This window comes from Microtus oregoni, unplaced genomic scaffold (genome assembly GCF_018167655.1).
Source record: "Microtus oregoni isolate MIOR12 unplaced genomic scaffold, Mior012 000027F_ref0000203, whole genome shotgun sequence".
In the NCBI taxonomy this organism is placed as follows: Eukaryota; Metazoa; Chordata; class Mammalia; order Rodentia; family Cricetidae; genus Microtus; species Microtus oregoni.
Window position 1 is genome coordinate 20,343,350 of NW_024543086.1, and position 19,673 is coordinate 20,363,022.

The following is a 19,673-nucleotide window of genomic DNA, read 5'->3' on the forward strand; positions in this document are numbered from 1 at the left end:
TTTGTAAGTATTAATTTATATTTATATATATATATCTTATTAAACATTTCTTTATAAATATATAGAGCTGGTTTTGAAGTTGGACTCTGGCTCAGTCCCTCTCCAATTCCAAGCCTGTTAGTAAGAGAAAAACCCAGAGTTTCTGGAGTTTCTGTCTCATGTCAAGAGCCATGATATGGGACAGAAAGAAATATGAGTTTAGAAAACATCTTTGCTTTTCTTCATATCTATCATACTTTTCATTGAATATATCTATCATGCCTTTCATTGAATATATATATATATGTATGTATGTCTATATATGTCTATATGATTAATGTTTAAGTTTTTCACAATGAACAATGAGTTTTTCCTGAAGTGACATTTGAAGTTTCCAGGAAGAAGATGGGGCCCCACAACAACAACTCTACCTGGTTGATATGGCGTCATGATACTGATAGCGCTACTACAAGACCTGTTTTGGATACCAGCTGCACAAGACGATCCCAACTTGGTTAGCTGAAATGGTGCACATCTTGTACAACATTCTGGCCAGACCTCCACAAAATACTCAGAGACTATTTGCAATTTTAAAAGACATTGATCTTGAAATTTAACCATCATTTTACTTTCACAGGATCCCCCAGAAAGAATGTCGCCCCCATGACAGCTGGAAGTAATTCTAGAGGACGACGTCCCCTCTCCCAGTAAAGTTTACCCCTGGGTTTAGGGACATCATTTAGGGGTTGGGAGGTTGGGGGAGGAATTTTATAAGCTCAGGGATCGTTTTGAAAAAAAAAAACAGAGGGAATGATGGGATAATAGATTTATAATTGTGAGTTACTGCTTTTAGACAAATATATTGGTATCGATTCTTGTATATTGATACAAAGTTAAATTATATTGACTATTGTATGCATGCATGTTTCTATCTCTGTTTAAAACATTTTTTATATATTGACATATATTGTATTGATAAATATATATTGTATATATTTACCATATTGCAGTGTACATTTCTACCTTTGATTAGGATACTTATATAATGTTTGTATATTGATATATATTTACCATATTGCAATGTATATTTGTACAGTGTTTATATTTGGAGGTCATTATCCTCATTTTTTACACAGTTGTTTATTGTCTTAGTCTTTAAGTTAGATAGATATTGAGAATTATATAGATAAATAGTCATCTTAGTTTGTCATTTATAATTAGACTAATCAGGTTCTCTAGATATGTAGAGATTATACTCAGTATAGATAGATAATCTTCAACCTCTTCAAAGAGCGGTAGAAAATGGCCTTTAATCTAACTCAGAGTTTCATGATAGTGAGACACAATTGCTCCTGGCAACACCGCTCTATTCCCGAGAGAATGTTGAGCACCAAAGACACTCCACCTGGAGCCTTTCTTTTTGACAGAACTGGCCTTTGGGCAAAGAAATGCCCATACCTCAACCACTGACAGAGATACAGAGCGTGCATCAATGGATAAAACAGGACTGTCATATCCTGCCAAGACAGGGTAAGATAGTTTTGAAAAGTTCCTTGCCTTTAATAATGGTATGTCAGTTATGTTAGGCCTTAGCCAAAGTTGGTTGACTCAACATTGCAAACGAGACTTTGGGTGATTGCCCAGGTAGTCAGTTGTCTCTGTCAACTGTTGCACATTTTGGATATATCTAGTTTGTTAAGTAATATTTTCCCTTCTCAGATCTTTGACGGAGTTGAAGATTATATAATTGTAGTTACTCTCTACATTATTTAGACTCCTTGAGATAGAATGTTTAGCAAAGCTTTTGTTCTCAATATTGTTTGTTATATTTATTATTTGTTGTTATTGTATATAGTTGTATTTGGTTTGATTCTGTCTTATTTAGACATAAAGGGGAGATGTAGGGATAAGTCCCGCCCCTTGGGGGGCGTGTTCGCCTCAGGCTAATGTTTGCCTATAAATTTGGCCAGCGTGCTCCCAGCCGTTGCTTCTGCTTTCCTGGTCTCCGCCGCGGGAACGGTGGTTCTGTAAGTCTATTTCGCATTAAAGCTGTATATATATTTTTACAATCTGTCTGCATTCGTTTACGCCGTTACAAGATGGAATTTTCAGGACAGAGAGAACACTGGGAAGAAGGACAGAGGCAGAAGAGTCACCAGACAAAAAGGAAGCAGGACATGCAGGAGAGGTAAAAGCCACAAGCCTCAGCGCAGCACATAGGTTAATAGAATGGGTTAATCTGAGTTTTAAGGGCTAGTTAGTAATAAGCCTACACTATCTGCTGAGCATTTATAAATAATATTAAGTCCTTGAGTGGTTATTTTAGAAGCGAGCTGCTTGCGATCCCGAACGACAAAAACTCTGCCTACACTGTGGAGACAGAGGCAGGTGGATCTCTAAATTTGAAGCCAGCCTGGTTGACAGGGTGAGTTCCAGAACAGCGAGGGTTACACAGAGAAACCCTGTTTTGAAAAACAAAAACAAACAAAAAACCAAACCAAACCAAAAAAATAACCCTTAAGCAACATCAAAGGGTTTTATTTGCTCAGAGACAGAGAGAAATGGTGAACCAAGCTGACAATGAGCAGGGGCTGTAGGAAGAAAGGGAACTTTCTGGGTAGTGGCCAGAAGGAGAAGGTAGTCTGAGCTTGGGTCATAAGAAGCAGCTCAGACCTGCGAGACGGAGTGTGCAGTGGCTGCTGACCTCCTCTCTTCATCTCTGCCTTGTGTCTCTCAGGTCTATAAAGGGAAGGTACCTCTGCTGGCTGTGAACAAGGTGTCCTTCACCGTTGAAGAAAAAGAATGCTTTGGCCTTCTTGGCCTCAATGGAGCTGGGAAGACTTCCATTTTCAACATGCTGACTGGGGAGCAGCCCATCACTTCAGGGGATGTCTTTGTCAAGGGTTGCAACATCAAGTCTGACCTGGCAAAGGTGGGTATGGCACACAACCAATATCAGTGACTGGATTCAGGGTCATGAAGCTTGGAGCTTGATCTCTAAAAAGTAATCCCCTGAATCTAAATGCACCCTTAGATGCTTCTCTGAACTCTCGGTCAGATATAGCACTAGCTCTCAAATGCCCACAGGAACCATAGGGATGAGGGAACACACATCCTCCTGTCATTCAAGGTACCATCCAGGTTACCCAGTTGGCAGCCATGGTCAGTGGAGGCTCCCACCACTGAGGCTCCTCAGATGTGTTCTCTTGAGCCCATTTCTACTACAGTCACCCTAGTCTGTATCTTCCCTGTTTCTCTGTAGAATTTGGTAGTTCTGGCTTTTCCAACTTATTCTGCTCATCCCACAGGTTCCCCCTCTTTGTTTATCTCTGTCCCTAACAACTCTTCCTCAGACTCTTTTAGTAACTCTTTTGTCTTGCTTTGAGACAGGATCTTAAGATGTAATCAAAGAACAAATTTTACTAATTTAAAAAATTTTTTTAAAACCTTCTCTGGGTATATAGCGGCTAACCTGAGTTGGGAGCAGGGTTGTATGGGAATCTACAGAACATAATATTCAGTTAGAAAGGCACATTAAGCAACGGTAAGTATGGGATGGTGCCATTGACAAACTTCATCCAAACAGTCTGTTCTAGGAGAGCATGTCTGTGGGACCCTGCATTAGCACAGAAGTCTGGAGAATACATACATTCCAGTCAGACCGCAGGCCCTGGTGGAGACTCCAGGGCTCTTTATGTAAATGCTTCATGAAGGAAATCTACTTATAGATTACATGTCTAATAGAAAATATTTCTAACGTGAGGGCCATTCAGATGGTTCAGTGAGTGCGGGCACACTGCAAACGCCCGAGCTCCATCTCTGAAACGCATCTGAAGGTATAAGGAGAGAACCAAGCACAAAATTGTACTCTGGTCTCCAGTTATGAACCCTGGCATTCTTGCACCCATTTCCACCTCTACACATATAAGAAGAAAAGGGAGGAAGAGGAGGAGGAGGAGGAGGAGGAGGAGGAGGAGGAGGAGGAGGAGGAGAAGTAGTAGTAACTTCTTAAAAAGGAAGAAAAGTAAAAACCAAGATGCTTCTCCTGACTCCTAAAATAAGGGGCACTAAGCGCTTCTGGTTTTGGTACGTGTGGAGCAGGAGGAGGGAACCAAGCCTCAGCCCTCCTCTTCCATTCTTTAGCAGCCTGTTCACCAACACTACCAGCATTGCCATCCTCCCACTCCTGGCTCCCTCATGCTGCATGTTCCTCACGTAGACAGCCCGAGGCGGTGTCCCGGAACTGCTGGGTTGGCAGACGGGAAACTGGCCCAAGAGGCTTCACTCTGATGTGTCTCCCTCCCTCAGGTGCGCCAGTATATTGGTTACTGTCCTGAATTTGATGCCCTGCTAAACTTCATGACAGGAAGAGAGATACTTGTCATGTATGCCCGTATCCGGGGCATCCCTGAATGCCACATTAAAATCTGTGTGGACCAGATCCTTGAGGACTTACTCCTACACATGTATGCAGACAAGCTGGTAAAGACCTATAGGTGAGATCTGAGGATTCCCTCATCCTTCCCACCTCCATTTGCAAGATAACCACAGTTCTCAGCGCTGGGCTGTAGGGTTAAGCCCATCAGCTCAGGCATGGAGGAGCTGTGTAGTCCTTGCCACGGAAGATGGGGTGAAGGGAAGCTGGCTTCTATCTCAAGCCAGAGGCAGTTTTTTGTGCTGAGAGCAGGTATATGTTATCAAGTGTGATTATAACAGCTAGATGGGCAGATCTTTATGTCTGCTTGTTCATGGCAAGTTTCCTATTGGGTAGGTTTTCATATTAGACCCATAGTTACCTCATCCTGATATGTCTCCCAAGAAGTCCGAGGTGGTTTATCACTGTTGCCAGTAACAGAATCCTAATTCAGATTAATCAAAGCAAGGCAAAAGATTGATTTATTTTTGTAATATTTATTTATTTATTATAGATACAATGTTCTGTCTGCATGTATGCCTGCAGGCCAGAAGAGGGCACCAGACCTCATTACAGATGGTTGTGAGCCACCATGTGGTTGCTGGGAATTGAACTCAGGACCTTTGGAAGAGCAGGCAATGCTCTTAACCACTGAGCCATCTCTCCAGCCCCACATTTTTACAAACTTTAAAAGATAAATTACATACTGTAAAATAGTTGAAAATAGCCGGGCAGGAAAACAAAAACAAAACAAAACAAAACAAAAAGCCAGGCGGTGGTGGTGCACACCTTTAACCCCAGCACTCGGGAGGCAGAGGCAGGCGGATTGCTGTGAGTTCGAGGCCAGCCTGGTCTATAAGAGCTAGTTCCAGGACAGGGTCCAAAGCTATAGAGAAACCCTGTCTCAAAAAAGGGGGGGGGTCACTAACTGTCCAAATCCACAGGCTCTCCTCACACTACACACTGTGCCCCTGTAGGCAGGTGTCCAGCAGTACCCCAGGTTTGGAACTGGAGAGCGGCGAGATGCTGCTGACTGGCAGTGAATCCAGGTGTCCGATAAAGAGTCCCTGCCCCTTCCCCCAGTCTGTTGGCTTGAGTCTTTGGCAGCTTTTTATATTTCCTTCCATATTTAGAGGATCAAATAAATTTACATTTAAAAAGTTTAGAAGCCAGGTGATGGTGACACACACCTTTAACCCCAGCACTCAGGAGGCAAAGGCAGGTGGATTTCTGTGAGTTGTTGCCAGTTTGCTCTACATAGAGAGTTCCAGGACAGCTGAGGCTACACAGAGAAACCCTGTCTTGAAAAGTCAGAAAGAAAAAAAAAGAAGAAAAGTTTAGACTGGAGTTTTGCACACAGTGAATGCTATGCGAGTTTAACGTGGGGAGGGCCGGGAAGGATGGCTCAGCACTTGAGAGTGCTTCCTGCTCTTGCAGGGGACCTGGGTTTAGTTCTCCAGCACCCACAAAGCAGCTCAAAACTGCTTGTAACTCCAGTTCTAGAGAATCTGATGCCCTCTGGCTGTCATGGGTACCCGCATGCAGGCACACACACACATATACATAAATTTTATAAATTAAGAAAAAAAATAAGCAAAGCCAGTATAGTGGTGTGCATCTATAGTCCCATGCTTCTTGACAGCCCGAGTCAGGAGGATGAGAAGCCAAGGCCAGCTGGGACTACATAGTGAGCAGCTTAAGAAAAACAGCTAACTAAAATGGTCTTACACCCTTACTCTCAGATGGGTGGTACCCTACCCCCAGTACTCATAGAGACCCTTGAAGGATCTCAACCCTTCAACCTGGACATCTAGGTCCATTCAGACCTTTAGTGAGCAAACCAAGTTACAATTCAACCTGAGTGAAGCGCACCAGAGTAGGCATCACCTCAGAGAAGGAAAGAGTCGGGGGCTGAACAAGTGGGCTTCAACGCCAGAGGCCACAATCACCATTCTCCATGTCCCCACCCTTATCCCATCCACACCCAGTGGTGGCAACAAGCGCATGCTGAGCACCGGCATCGCCCTCATTGGAGAGCCTGCAGTCATCCTCCTGGATGAGCCGTCCACCGGCATGGACCCTGTGGCCCGGCGCCTACTCTGGGACACTGTGGCCCGGGCCTGTGAGTATGGCAAGGCCATTGTCATCACCTCCCACAGGTAGAGTTGCATCTGTGGGTCGGGACAGAGCCAGAACAGGTGGCTGGGGTGGGACCAGGTGAAGAGAAGATAAGGCAGCAGCCAGTGCAGGCTCTGCCAGGACATTTCCCAGGCTCTGCATGTGGGTACACTCAGCGTGGGGAATCGGGAATGGCCTGACCTGGGCACAGATGCCCTCCTGTCTGCACAAGCCTTTGACATCCAGGGTGGGCATCGGCCTCCTCCAGTGCGGTCTCAGGCTCTCTCCCTTTCCCCAGTATGGAGGAGTGTGAAGCCTTATGTACCCGGCTGGCCATCATGGTTCAGGGCCAGTTCAAGTGCCTGGGCAGCCCACAGCACCTCAAGAGCAAGTTTGGCAGCGGCTACTCCCTGCAGGCCAAGGTGCAGAGTGAAGGGAAGCACGAAGTCCTGGAGGAGTTCAAGGCATTTGTGGAGCTGACCTTCCCAGGTGTGTCATGGTGCTGGACACCCTGCCTGGATCTGTTAGCTGTCACACTCGGGCTGCCCTTTCTAGCCCTCCAGTCCAGCCCTCACAGGAACAGTCTCTCTTTTGTGCAGGCAGCAATCTGGAAGACAAGCATGAAGGTATGGTCCAGTACTACCTCCCTGGCCCCGGCCTCACTTGGGCAAAGGTGAGTGCACCTCTTATTTCTCCTGCTCTCTAGAAGTGGCATTTATGTGTCCTCTGCCAACTTTGGAAATGTTTGTGTGCAAGTCATGAAGCATAAGGCTGAGCTAGAAGGAGCCTCAGAAGTCAGTTCTTCCCACCCCCAGGTTTCAGGTAGCAGGGAGCAGGCCTAGAGAGGAGCTACATGCCCAGAACCACATAGCAGGCCACAGACCCAGTGGGACACCGCTTCCTGCCACCATTCCCACAGGCCTGACTCCTTTGGAGGTACTCTGTAGTAGCTGCCTGAGAGCAGCACTCTGTGCCTTGTCACAGCTCCCAGAGGATGGCTGTCTCTGCACTTCCCCAGATCACCTGTCCCTGTGGCCACCCCATCACCTACGGGTGGACTTATCTGCAGCAACTGGCTTCCTCTGCTACAGGTGTTTGGCATTATGGAACAAGCCAAGAAGGATTATATGTTGGAAGACTATTCCATCAGCCAGGTCTCTCTGGAGGACATCTTCCTGAGCTTCACCAGCCCTGTGTCCTCCACGAAAGGACAATTCCAACAAGGGCAAGCTGTCCTAGCCAGCCCCTCTTCACCTTCTCACTCTGTCTCGCCTCCTTCCTCAAGTCCTTATCAGCCTCCCCCGCCTCCATCTCCACCTTCCTTAGAGCCTGTCCCACTGTAATAAAGACCCTAGTGCAGGGTAGCGTGCTGTGCACAGCCTGCCGTGTTAGTCACTCTGACACTGTGACAGATTCCCTAACGGAAGCAGCTTAAGGGTGACGCGGTTTATTTTGGACCATAGTTCAGCGATACAGTCCCTCATGACATGAAAGTAGTACAGGAACGTGAAGCATCTGGTCACCTGACATCCTCAGTCAGGAAACACAGAGCAATGAACGCCTGTCCTTGGCTCACTTTCCCCTTTCTTACACTCCCGGATCCCCACCCACAGTGGGTCTTCCCACCCCGACCTAATCAAGACAGTCCCCCACAGACATATTCACGGGCCAGTCTGTTCAACGATCCTAGGTCTCATCAGTTGACCATCCAAATCCCATCCCTTGGCAACTCAACACCAAAGCACATTACTTTTTTTTTTTTATTGCGAAAAGAAGAAAAAAAAACATAAACAAAAAACAAGTTTCCACCTCCTCCCAGCCTCCCATTTCCCTTCCCCTCCTCCCACCCTTCTCCCCCTCCCCCCACTCCTCTCCCCCTCCCTCTTCAGTCCACAGAGCAGTCCGGGTTCCCTGCCCTGTGTTAAGTCCTAGGTCCTCTCCGTCCATATCTAGGAAGGTGAACATCCAAACTGGCTAGGCTCCCACAAAGCCAGCACATTAAGTAGGATCAAAACCCCCTGCCATTGTCCTTGGTGTCTCATCAGCCCTCATTGTTCGCCATGTTCAGAGAGTCCGGTTTTATCCCATGTTTTTTCGGTCACAGTCCAGCTGGCCTTGGTGAGCTCCCCATAGATCAGCTCCTCTGTCTCAGTGGGTGGATGCACGCCTCGTGGTCCCGAATTCTTTGCTCATGTTCTCCCTCCTTCTGCTCCTCCTTGGGACCTTGGGAGCTCAGTCCAGTGCTCCTGTGTGGGTCTCTGTCTCGATCTCTATCCATCACCAGATGAAGATTCTATGATGATATGCAAGATATTCGTCAGTATTGCTCTAGGATAGGGTCATTTCAGGTTCCCAATCCTCAGCTGCCAAGGAACTAACTGGGAACCTCATCTTGGGCACTAGGGAGCCCCTCTAGGGTCAAGTCGCTTGCCCACCCTAAAGTGGCTCCCTTAACTAAGAATTGTGGTTCCGTGCTCCCCTATCCACCTTTCCTTTATCCCAATTCTCCCGTTTCCCAGGTCCCCCCTCCTTCCCTTCTACCTTTTCTCTCCCCATCTCCCCTTACCCCCATCCCACCACCCCCTCAAGATCCCATTTTCTCCCCGGAAATTTGGTCTACTTCCCTTAGCGAAGAGGACAACTATATGTTTTTCCTTCGGTTCACCTTCTTCCTTAGCTTCTTTAGGTTCACCTATTGTAGACTCCGTGGTCCTTATTTATGGCTAGAAACCAATTATGAGTGAGTACATCCCATATTCATCTTTTTGGGTCTGGGACACCTCACTCAGGATAGTGTTTTCTATTTCCATCCATTTGCATGCAAAATTCGAGAAGTCATTGTTTTTTACCGCAGCGTAGTACTCTAGCGTGTATATATTCCATACTTTATTCATCCATTCTTCCATTGAAGGGCATCTAGGTTGTTTCCAGGTTCTGGCTATTACAAATAATACTGCTATGAACATAGTTGAACAAATGCTTTTGTCATTTGATAGAGCATCTCTTGGGTATATTCCCAAGAGTGGTATTGCTGGGTCCAGGGGTAAGTTGATCCCGAATTTCCTGAGAAACCGAAACACTGACTTCCACAGTGGTTGCACAAGATTGCATTCCCACCAGCAATGGATGAGGGTACCCGTTCTTCCACAGCCTCTCCAGCAAAGGTTATCCTTGGTGTTTTTGAGTTTAGCCATTCTGACAGGTGTAAGATGATATCTCAAAGTTGTTTTGATTTGCATTTCCCTGATTGCTAAGGAAGTTGAGCACGACCTTAAGTGTCTTTTGGCCATTTGAACTTCTTCTGTTGAGAATTCTCTGTTCAGTTCAGTGCCCCATTTTTTAATTGGGTTAATTAGCATTTTAAAGTCTAGTTTCTTGAGTTCTCTATATATTTTGGAGATCAGACCTTTGTCTGTTGCGGGGTTGGTGAAGATCTTCTCCCAGTCAGTAGGTTGCCTTTGTGTCTGAGTGACAGTGTCCTTTGCTTTACAGAAGCTTCTCAGTTTAAGTAGGTCCCATTTATTCAATGTTGCCCTTAATGTCTGTGCTTCTGGGGTTATACATAGGAAGCGATCTCCTGTGCCCATCTGTTGTAGGGTATTTCCCACTTTCTCTTCTATCAGGTTCAGTGTGTTCGGACTGATATTGAGGTCTTTAATCCATTTGGACTTGAGTTTTGTGCACGGTGAGAGATATGGGTCTATTTTCATTCTTCTACAGGTTGACATCCAGTTGTGCCAGCACCATTTGTTGAAGATGCTTTCTTTCTTCCATTGCATACTTTTAGCTCCTTTATCGACTCAAGGCAACCTCTTAACTGTTAAATTCTATAAAGCCCAAAACAAGTTATATCATTGCAACATACAATGGCACAGATTAGACATTCTCTTTCCAAACTGGAAAAATTGAGCTTAGCAAGGAACCACCAGGCTGAAGTGTAAACATGGAGATCACTGTGTAGACAAGGGTGGCCTCTAACTCAGAGATTTGCCTGCCTCTGCTTTCAAACTGAAAAGCTAGTACTATCAGGTCAAAGCAGCGGAATCCTGCTGTGGGCTCAAGCCTCAGCCACGCCCCCCAGGACCATAGCTAGGTGAGCTTCCCGTGCTGGCTCTGGAGCACTTTCCTAGGCTATCGCTATCGAGAAGCCAGGAACCCTTTCAATTCATTCACTTTCAAATAAATCTGGATCTTGACAAGATAGATGGGGGTTACCCAAAACAGCTCTGTTACTGCCTGCACAGTGCAGAGACTTCTTTTCAATGGTGCTGACTTTACCGGTTACATTGCTATCTCTGAACAGCTCAGATACTCGCCTGTCTTCCTAACAAGTGAATTCCTCACCCTTACATCCCTCACTCCAACTCTCAGGGTGTGGGAACCAGATTCCAGGTGAAACTATCACACAACCGGCCCCTGGTCAAGTCTATGTCCCCCTCTGAGACTCCGCGAACTGAGCTTCCACGGTCCAAAGATGCCTTCCTTGCCCCCCAAACTCCCACCGGAACGGCTCACTAAGCTCTGCTCACAGCGTTCCGGAGCTTCTCTGGCCCAAAGTTTCAAACTTTCCTACACTTCCCCACTTCCAAAGGTCAGGTTTATGACAGCAACGGCAGCGCCTCTTGTCTGTGTAAATGTTTTTAGTTGTCTACCTTGCACTGTAAAATATCTTGACAAAAGCATCTCAGAGTTGACTCAGGTCACTGTCCACTACGGCGGAAAAGACTGGTCTCATCATGTCCACAATCAGGAAGCAGAGATCATGAGTACCTTTATTTGGCTCCACGTTCTGTTCTTTTTAAACATCCCGAGACTTCCAAGGGAATGGTGCCTCCCACGTGGGTGGGTCTTCCCATCTCAGCCAAGATAAACAATGCTCCACAAGCTGACAAGTGAGATTAGCATCAACCTGCCAGGGTTGCAAGGCTAGCTCACAGCCCAGTAAACCAAAACCCAGGATCGTCCCAAGTTGGACTCACTGGGCGGAGTGGCACAAGTGCTCCAGAGCCCGGTGCATTTCAGAGGCAGTGAATGCCCCCAGGTCCATCTGATGGCCTGTGGGCTCATCGAGACCTGGCCGTGGACTGTAGGAGTGGCGGAGACCGCTGCAGGAAAGCAGGTGGGAGGGGCAAGAATCAGAGTCCCACGTCTGAGTCCTCTGGACAAGTCACGCTGTCTGGAAGGAAGCGGTGGAAACTGTGGGAATGGTGCGTGTATATTTATTTCCCAATTTCATCCCATCTCATAGTGATGTTAGAGTTACCTCTTCAGAGGGGAGGAATGTACGGTTACACTGAAGGTCCATTAAGGGAATGCTATAACTTACTAGCCAAATGGTTGGAATCTCTTACTGAGTGGAGACATGCCACTGCCTCCTCCCCTAAAAGTTCATTATAGCCAGCATGATGGCACATGCCTTTTTTTTTTTGAGACAGAGTTTTTCTATAACTTTGGAGCCTGTCCTGGAACTAGCTCTTGTAGACCAGGAGGGCTTGAACACACTGCGATCCACCTGCCTCTGCCTCCCGAGTGCTGGGATTTAAGGCCACCACTGCCTGGTGGCACATGCCAGCTCTTGAGAGGCGGAGGCAAGTAAATCTCTGAGTTCGAAACCAACCTGATCTACAGAGTGAGTTCCAGGGTAGCCAGGGCTATGCAGAGAGACCGTGTCTCAATATAAAACAAAAGGAAAAGTTAATTCAGTTGAATAAGTTACCTGACCAAGGTGCAATCCTTCAGGAAGGCAGGTTCACCTAAAGCCATACCAAAGAGATGGGAGGTGTCTTCATTACTTTTCTATCATCATGAAACACTATGACCAAGCCAACTTAGAAAAGGAAACATTTAACTGGGGCTTTGCTTCAAATTTCAGAGGGTAAACTGGGCGGTGGTGGCGCCTTTAATCCCAGCACTCGGGAGGCAGAGGCAGGCAGGTCTCAGTGAGTTTGAGCCAGGTAGTGTGGTCTATAAAGTGAGTTCCAGGACAGCCAGGACTGATACACAGAAAAACCCTGTCTCAAAAAACAAAAGCAAAAAAAAAAAAAAAAAAAACAAAAACAAAAACAAAGAGAGTGAGCCCATGACTAAGATGATGAGGATCAAGTCAGTGAGCAGGTAGGCATGGGGCTGGAGCAGCAGCTGGAAGCCATGTCAGAACACAACCACAGGCAGAGAGAGAGAGCTGAGGAATGGTGTGGCTTTGAAACCTCTTCCAATAGAGCCACAGCTCCTGAGACTTACCGGGTCTACCAGCTGGAGGCCAAGCTTCAACCATTAGGAGACAATGGGGCCCTTTCCATTCAAACCCCCCGCAGGAGGAGTGATTCCTTTCATGAGATATTATTATACGTGTCTCTCTCAGAATCCCAGCCCTCTTGGAGGTGCTTACAGAACCACAGCCATGCAGTTTTGTTAGCTTGACCTTTCCTTTTCTCTCTCTCTTATAAGTATGCTCTCCCTAACACATTGAACTCCCTCACTTTGGCTCTAAAGCCCCACAACCCCACTCTTTGCTCTGTGGCTGCTTCCTGTGATGTGGCTTCCTGCTCGCCAAACTTCCATGAATAACTCTAAAGCCCATAGCTTTCTGTCTTCGTCTCCTCCATCTCCCTCCTCTGGGCAGCTTCTGATATTTATGGTTTGCCTGCTCTGCGGTTTTTCTTTTAAACTCTAATAAAATTGTGTGTGAGCTTCAAAAAGAAGAAGAAATGTTAAGGGTCAGGCTGCTGCTCCTCGCATACGCTGGACCTGCAGGAACAGAAGAGACCTCCGGAGGAGCGTGGCTCCCACGCGGCTCTCCCCAACACCACACTGAATGACTTCTGTAAGAACCAGAGGAATCCGAGAAGGCCATCTCTTGACCCCGTGCAGATATGCCAGAGATTCACTTCCTAAGTATACTTCTTATTTCTTACTTTCTATTATTTAATATCCACTCTTGCATATATGTGTCATGATGGTTTTTCTTTACTGTGTATATCACTCAGTTAGATTTTAAGATTGTTCTGTATGTTTCTCCACTCGGTATCCTCTAAGGCATTCTTTACTAAACATTTTCCCCCCGACAGAGTCTCTTTACATAGCCCTGGCTGTTCTGGATCTTGTTATGTTGACCAGGCTGGCCTCCCACTCACGGGATCTGCCTGTCTCTGCCTCCTGAGTGTTTTACTGTGCTTTTCATCCATATTTCATATACTTTCTTATTTCTATGTCTTTTCCTCTTCCAGCCTTTTCCTTTCATTGCTTTTACTTTTTAATTGTAATTTTCTATGGCTTTAACAGTCCCTAGAATCTGTGGATTCTAACAGCATCCCATACTCCCTATACCTTACTTCCTCGTTTTTTTGTTGTTGTTATTTTTTTGTTTTGTTTTGTTTTTCCTTTTCAAAAATCAATCTAGCCTTTAATCAAAAGACTCAGGAGGCAATGGCAGGCGAATCTCTGTGAGTTCAAGGCCAGCCTAGTCTATAATAGCAAGTTCCAGGATAACACAGAGAAACTCTGTTTTGAAAAACAAAAATCAATCTAATATCTATCCCATCCTCACCCACCTAATATTATTAATTAAAATACCATTATACTCTGTACTATCCTTGGGTGTTTATCCTCCGGTCGTTATAGAAACCACATGGGCTATTGCCGCTAATTAGCTGGTGTACATGCACAGTGGGGGACTCCAGCAGTGATCGCGATCACACTCACCGTTCCACCCAGAGAATAATGTCCAGGCGATACAGGCACCCTGAGCTGCTGGACCGAGGAACTGATTGCTGAAGTTCTACTCCTTCCAAGACCCTCTCAGCTGAAAGAATACAGCTGATTTTTTTTTTAAAAAAGCAACAAAATAACCCCTGATAAACACCAATGCAGTTGCATAATAAACATAAAAAAACAAAAACAAAAGCAACACGACTCATCGGAAACTGACTAATCCTACAGTAGCAGTGCCCAGTAATGGGACTCTTTGAGCACACACTTCGAAAAGAAATGAAGAAAACTTAGACTCCCGTGGGTCCGGCGTGGTTCGGCACATAAAGGCATTTGTTGTGCAAGCCTGATGACCTGTGCTGGATCCATGGATCCCACATAGTAAAAAGCACTGAACGGATTCTTGGAAGTTACACTCTGGCTTCCACATGCTACGCTGCGCGCACACACACACACTTTAAGGAAAATAAGCTCCTGATTGGAAACACAAATTACTGAAATAAAGTGGAACAAGTTATCAAATGTGAACTCAATAAAAAGAAATACTGAAAAAAACTGAAATGCTGGAAGTAAAATAAAAAGCTCTGTGAAGAAAATTAAATAAATATTAGCTAGTCAGTTTTTTGTCAACTTTGTACAAGCTGGGGTCACCTGGGAAGAGGAACTTCAATTGAAAAACCGTCAGATCTGCCTGGCATTTTCTGGATTAATGATTGTCGTGGCAGAGTCCAGCCTGCTGGGGGCCATGTCACTACCAGAGCAGGTAGCCGTGAATTGTGTGAGAAAGCTGGCTGAGCAGGGCAGTGGTGGGTGGCACACACCTTTAAGCCCAGCACTCAGGAAGCAGAGGCAGGTAGATTGCTGAATTTGACGCCGACCTGGTCTACAGAGTGAGTTCCAGGACAGACAATGCTACACAGAACCCTTTCTCAAAAAAACAAAACAAAACGTAAGGAAGGAACAGCAAAGAAAGCAGGCCAAGGAAGCTCTGGAGAACAAACCGAAAGGCAGCGTTCCACCACAGCCCCTGCTTCCGTTCCTCCCCGACTCCGTTCGTGCTGAACTGTAACCTGTAAGCCAAGCACACAACTCCTTCCCTTCACAAGCTGCTTTCGGTCACTGTCCTTATCACAGCAGCAGACAGCAAACTAAGACATGCTACAAGCCCCCAAAAGCTCTGTGGGAAGTCTTAGATCCAACAAGTGCAAAGATTTAACTAAGACGGTATGAGTAGGAAGTCCAAGACACATAAAACATTGTGAAAGGACTAGATAGAAGAAGGAGGAGAATCTTGTTCTCAGGGCATTGAAAACATGTTCAAAAGAATCATGACAAAATTTCTCAGAGTTAGAGGAAAGGACTCTAATACAGAAGAACTTCAGAACACCAAACAGTCAAGACTTCCCCCTCAAAAAAGAATCTCCATCATCATATTGAAACACTAAATATACCATACAAAGAAAGCTTATTGAAAGCAAGATAGAAATACCAAAACACATATAAAAGAAAGCCCATCGTGGATTCCATAGTTCACAGCAGACTCACTGCCATAGGTGCTGGAGTTGAGCCCATGAAATAAGGCTCGGAGGAGGCTGGGGACCCAAAGAGCATGCACGGAGCTCCAGAGGGCCAGGGTGCCTCTTATAGTGAGTTCATGCAAAGATAATCATAATGCAAAAAAAGAAAGGAAGTCATTAAACCATGTTTACTGAAGAGTCCAAGAATAAGAATATAAAAATGTAGATTCCAGAAGTAAGAAAGTAGAAATAAAGAAATATAAAGTTGTAAGCCTAGGAGAATGAGAACAGGCTGTCAGCAGCTTTCTCAGCAGCTCAAGGATTAACTATTAACAGTGGGCTACTCTGCTTTACAACCCATAGCTCTATTTGCGAGACTGAAGTGGCCCTCTGCAAATTTAGGGTGACACCACAATCTGAGGGTCAGCTTTTAGATAACATTCCGGCCATCCATGATTAACGATGGATATAAGCTGAGTTAACTTTAAGAAAATGGATATACATGACCTCTGGGTTATGCATTACCCCTGCTCTGTGAAACTGGCAGCATCAAAGGGGAGAGCACAGCGCTTCAGTAAACGCCACCTGGGAATACCAGGGAAGACAATAGATTAAGTATAAACCACTAGTTTAACTGAAAAACTCTTAATGGAAATTGCAAAGAAGAGCAGTTTGTATCTGTAAAAATTTGAGATTGTAAAAATTCCTTTGTTCAGACCTAATACTTGGTGCTCCCTACTATAAAAAGGTGAGATTTGGTGGCCAAAATCAAAAACACTGATGACAACTTATGCTGGAGAGGTTGTGAGGAAAAGGGAACACATCTGCATTGCTGGTGGGAATGCAAGCTGGTACAACCCCTTTGGATGTCAGTGTGGTGATTTCTCAGAAAATTAGGAAACAACCTTCCTCAATACCCAGCAATACCACTTTTGGGTATATATTCAAAGGATGCTCAATTGTGCCACAAGGACATGTGCTCAACTATGTTCATAACGGCTTTGTTTGTCATAGCCAGAATGTGGAAACAACCTAAATGCCCCTCGAATGAAGAATGGACAAGGAAAATGTGGTACATTTACACAATGGAGTACTACACAGCAGAAAAAATAACGACAGCTTGAATTTTGCAGGAAAATGGATGGAACTAAAAAACATTATTTTGAGTGAGGTAACCCAGACCCAGAAAGACAATTATCACATGTACTCACTCATAGGTGGTTTTTAAACATAAAGCAAAGAAAGTCATCCTACAAACCACAATCCCAGAGAACTTAGACAACAATGCAGACACTAAGAGAGACTTACATAGATCTAATCTACATGGGAAGTAGAAAGTAGAAAAAGACAAGATCTCCTGAGTAAATTGGAAGCATGGGGACCTTGGGGAGGATTGAAGAGGGGAGGGGAGAGACAGGGAGGGGAGCAGCGAAAAATGTAGAGCTCAATAAATAACAATAAAAAATGTAAAAAAAAAAGAAATCCTAAGACAGCACTCATACATAAAATGTAAATAAATAAACTTTTTTTAAAAAAAAAAAAAAAGGTGAGCCGGGCGATGGTGGCGCATGCCTTTAATCCCAGCACTCGGGAGGCAGAGGCAGGCGGATTTCTGTGAGTTCGAGACAAGCCTGGTCTACAAGAGCTAGTTCCAGGACAGGCTCCAAAACCACAGAGAAACCCTGTCTCGAAAAACCAAAAAAAAAAAAAAAAAAAAAAAAAAAAGGTGATATTCGGAAGCTGTGCTTTGCCGCAACCTTACAAATCCATCTCTGGCTGTGGTCTCAGCTAGCTGATAAGCTTTTTGTGCCCTATGGAGTTTTGTTTGTTTTTTTTTTTAACTTTTTCCTGTAATCGTTTGCTTCTGGTTTACTACACTTTGGTGGTCTGTCCCCATCTTTGGGCAACCCCTGTGAACCCAACATACAAGGAACAGATGTTTTGCTTAGTAGATCACCAGAGAGAAGAAAGAAAAAAGGACAAGGAAGTAGAGATAGAAAAACACAGGAACTTGCAAGCCTGTGCATCCTAAGAAGCCACGCATTCCCAGATCCCTGAGGCAGAAACGTGTGTCGTGCAGATCTTTCCCCCAGACGCGTGGTCGAGGGTCAGAGTGCTCTTAGACACAGGATGTTTCCTTCTCAGACAAGGCTGTTGGCAATAACTTACAGCTAAAACAGTAAAACACAGGAAGGCCTAGGAGGCTGAATTTCAAGTTCTGAAAGACAAGAACCAATAATCCAGAGCTGCCCACCTGTACTCGGCAAAGCGGTGAAACAAAAACTTTATTTGATTTAAAAAAAGAAAAAGAAAAAAAAATAGGCTAAAGGGCTTTATGATCGCTAAGCTGTTACAAAGATAGCTGAAGGAATTCTTCAGTTTCAGAGGGGAAAAAAATCATCCACAAGACTGCAAAAAAGAATAGACTGGGGTTGGAGAGATGACAAGGCAAGAGCACTTGTTCTTGGGAAGGACCTGGTTTTGGCTCCCAGAACCCACCTGGCAGCTCATAACCATGCATACCTCCAGTTTCAGGAATCCAACTCTCTTCTGACCTCAGAGGGCACCAGGTACATATACATACATGTAGGCAAAGCACTCATACATGTGAAAATAAAACACTTTTTAAGGTAATTTTATGTGCATTGGTGTTTTGCCTGTGTGTATGTCTGTGTGAGGGTGTCGGATCCCCTGGAACAGGCAGTACAGACAGATGTGAGCTCCCATGTGGGTGCTGGGAATTGAACCTGGGTCCTCTAAAAGAGCAGCCAGTGCTCTTAAGCCCTGAGCCATCTCTCCAGCCCCCCAAAATAAAATAATTTAAAAGAAATAATAAACCATGGTAGAGTAATAATTAAAAGCAAGAGGAGGGGGAAAACCAACATTACAAAACCATCAAAAGGACAGAAATCAACACACACCTTTCAATAAGAACTCTAAGTATCTGGACTTGAAAAAAGGAACCATCTATATGCTGCCCCTGAGAGACTTGTCTCACCGCAGAGGATGGACGTTACCTTCCAGAGAGAGGACTGGGAGGCCGGCAGGGGCTGCTCTTTTAATACCCGACAAAACAGACTTCAAACCAAAGCTCGTGGGAAAAATAATAAAGACCACTTCTTACTGATTACAGGCCGCCAAAAGGACTTTACAGTTCTAAACGTATGCCCCACAGGTGCACCCAATTCCATAAACCAAACACTATTAAATGTAAAGTCACGGGTTAACCCCGGAATCATAGCAGTGGGTGAATTCCATGCTCTTCCCACACCAGCTGGAAGGTCATCTTGACAGAAACGGAGAAGCCCTGAATGACATCACAGGTGACATGGACTTGACATTGGTAGAACACGGCGGAGTAGACCGTCTTCTCATCAGCCTATCCAACTGTCTCAAACAAATGTGGGAAAGGTGAGATAATTCCTTGTGTTCTCTCTGATTACAACAGAACAAGAGAAAGCCTGGAATATACACAAACTGAGGGAGATTAAACAGCTCGCAACTGAAGGGCTCCTTGAAGAAACCAGGAATTTAAGAATTCTTAGAACTGAATGAAAATGAAAACGTGGTATATCAAAACCATGCAATGCAATAAAAGTAGTCCTAAGAGAGAAGTTTATAGCTCTAGGTGCCTACATTAAGAAACAAAAGAGCTGGGTGGTGGTGGTGCACACCTTTAATGCCAGCATTCGGGAGGCAGAGGCAGGTGAATCTCTGTGAATTTGAGGCCAGCCTGGTCTACGGAGTGAGTTCCAGGACAGCCAAAGCTACACAGAGATCCTGTCTCAAAAAACCAAAAAAGGGGTGGGGTGAGGGGATGGAGAGGCAGCTTAGTGGTTAAGAACACTCTTTTGTAGGTGTGTATTTATGTGGCAGGGGCGGTGTATGAATACAGATGCCCAAAGAAGCCAGAAGAGGGCATTAGAGGCGTGGAACTG

The 19,673-nt window shown here is 45.1% G+C and overlaps 1 protein-coding gene across 1 annotated transcript in view; it reads left to right on the top strand.

Moving 5' to 3' along the window:
* The window catches only part of LOC121463928 (ATP-binding cassette sub-family A member 17-like), an 82,993-nt gene extending 75,139 nt beyond the window's left edge, over positions 1-7,854 (top strand). Inside the window, exons 25-30 of the mRNA XM_041676498.1 lie at positions 2,717-2,911; positions 4,288-4,475; positions 6,382-6,552; positions 6,810-7,000; positions 7,111-7,184; positions 7,603-7,854. Of these exons, the coding sequence (XP_041532432.1) occupies positions 2,717-2,911; positions 4,288-4,475; positions 6,382-6,552; positions 6,810-7,000; positions 7,111-7,184; positions 7,603-7,854 (1,071 nt within the window). The remainder of the gene's footprint in view (positions 1-2,716; positions 2,912-4,287; positions 4,476-6,381; positions 6,553-6,809; positions 7,001-7,110; positions 7,185-7,602) is intronic.
* The last annotated feature ends 11,819 nt before the right edge of the window (positions 7,855-19,673 follow it).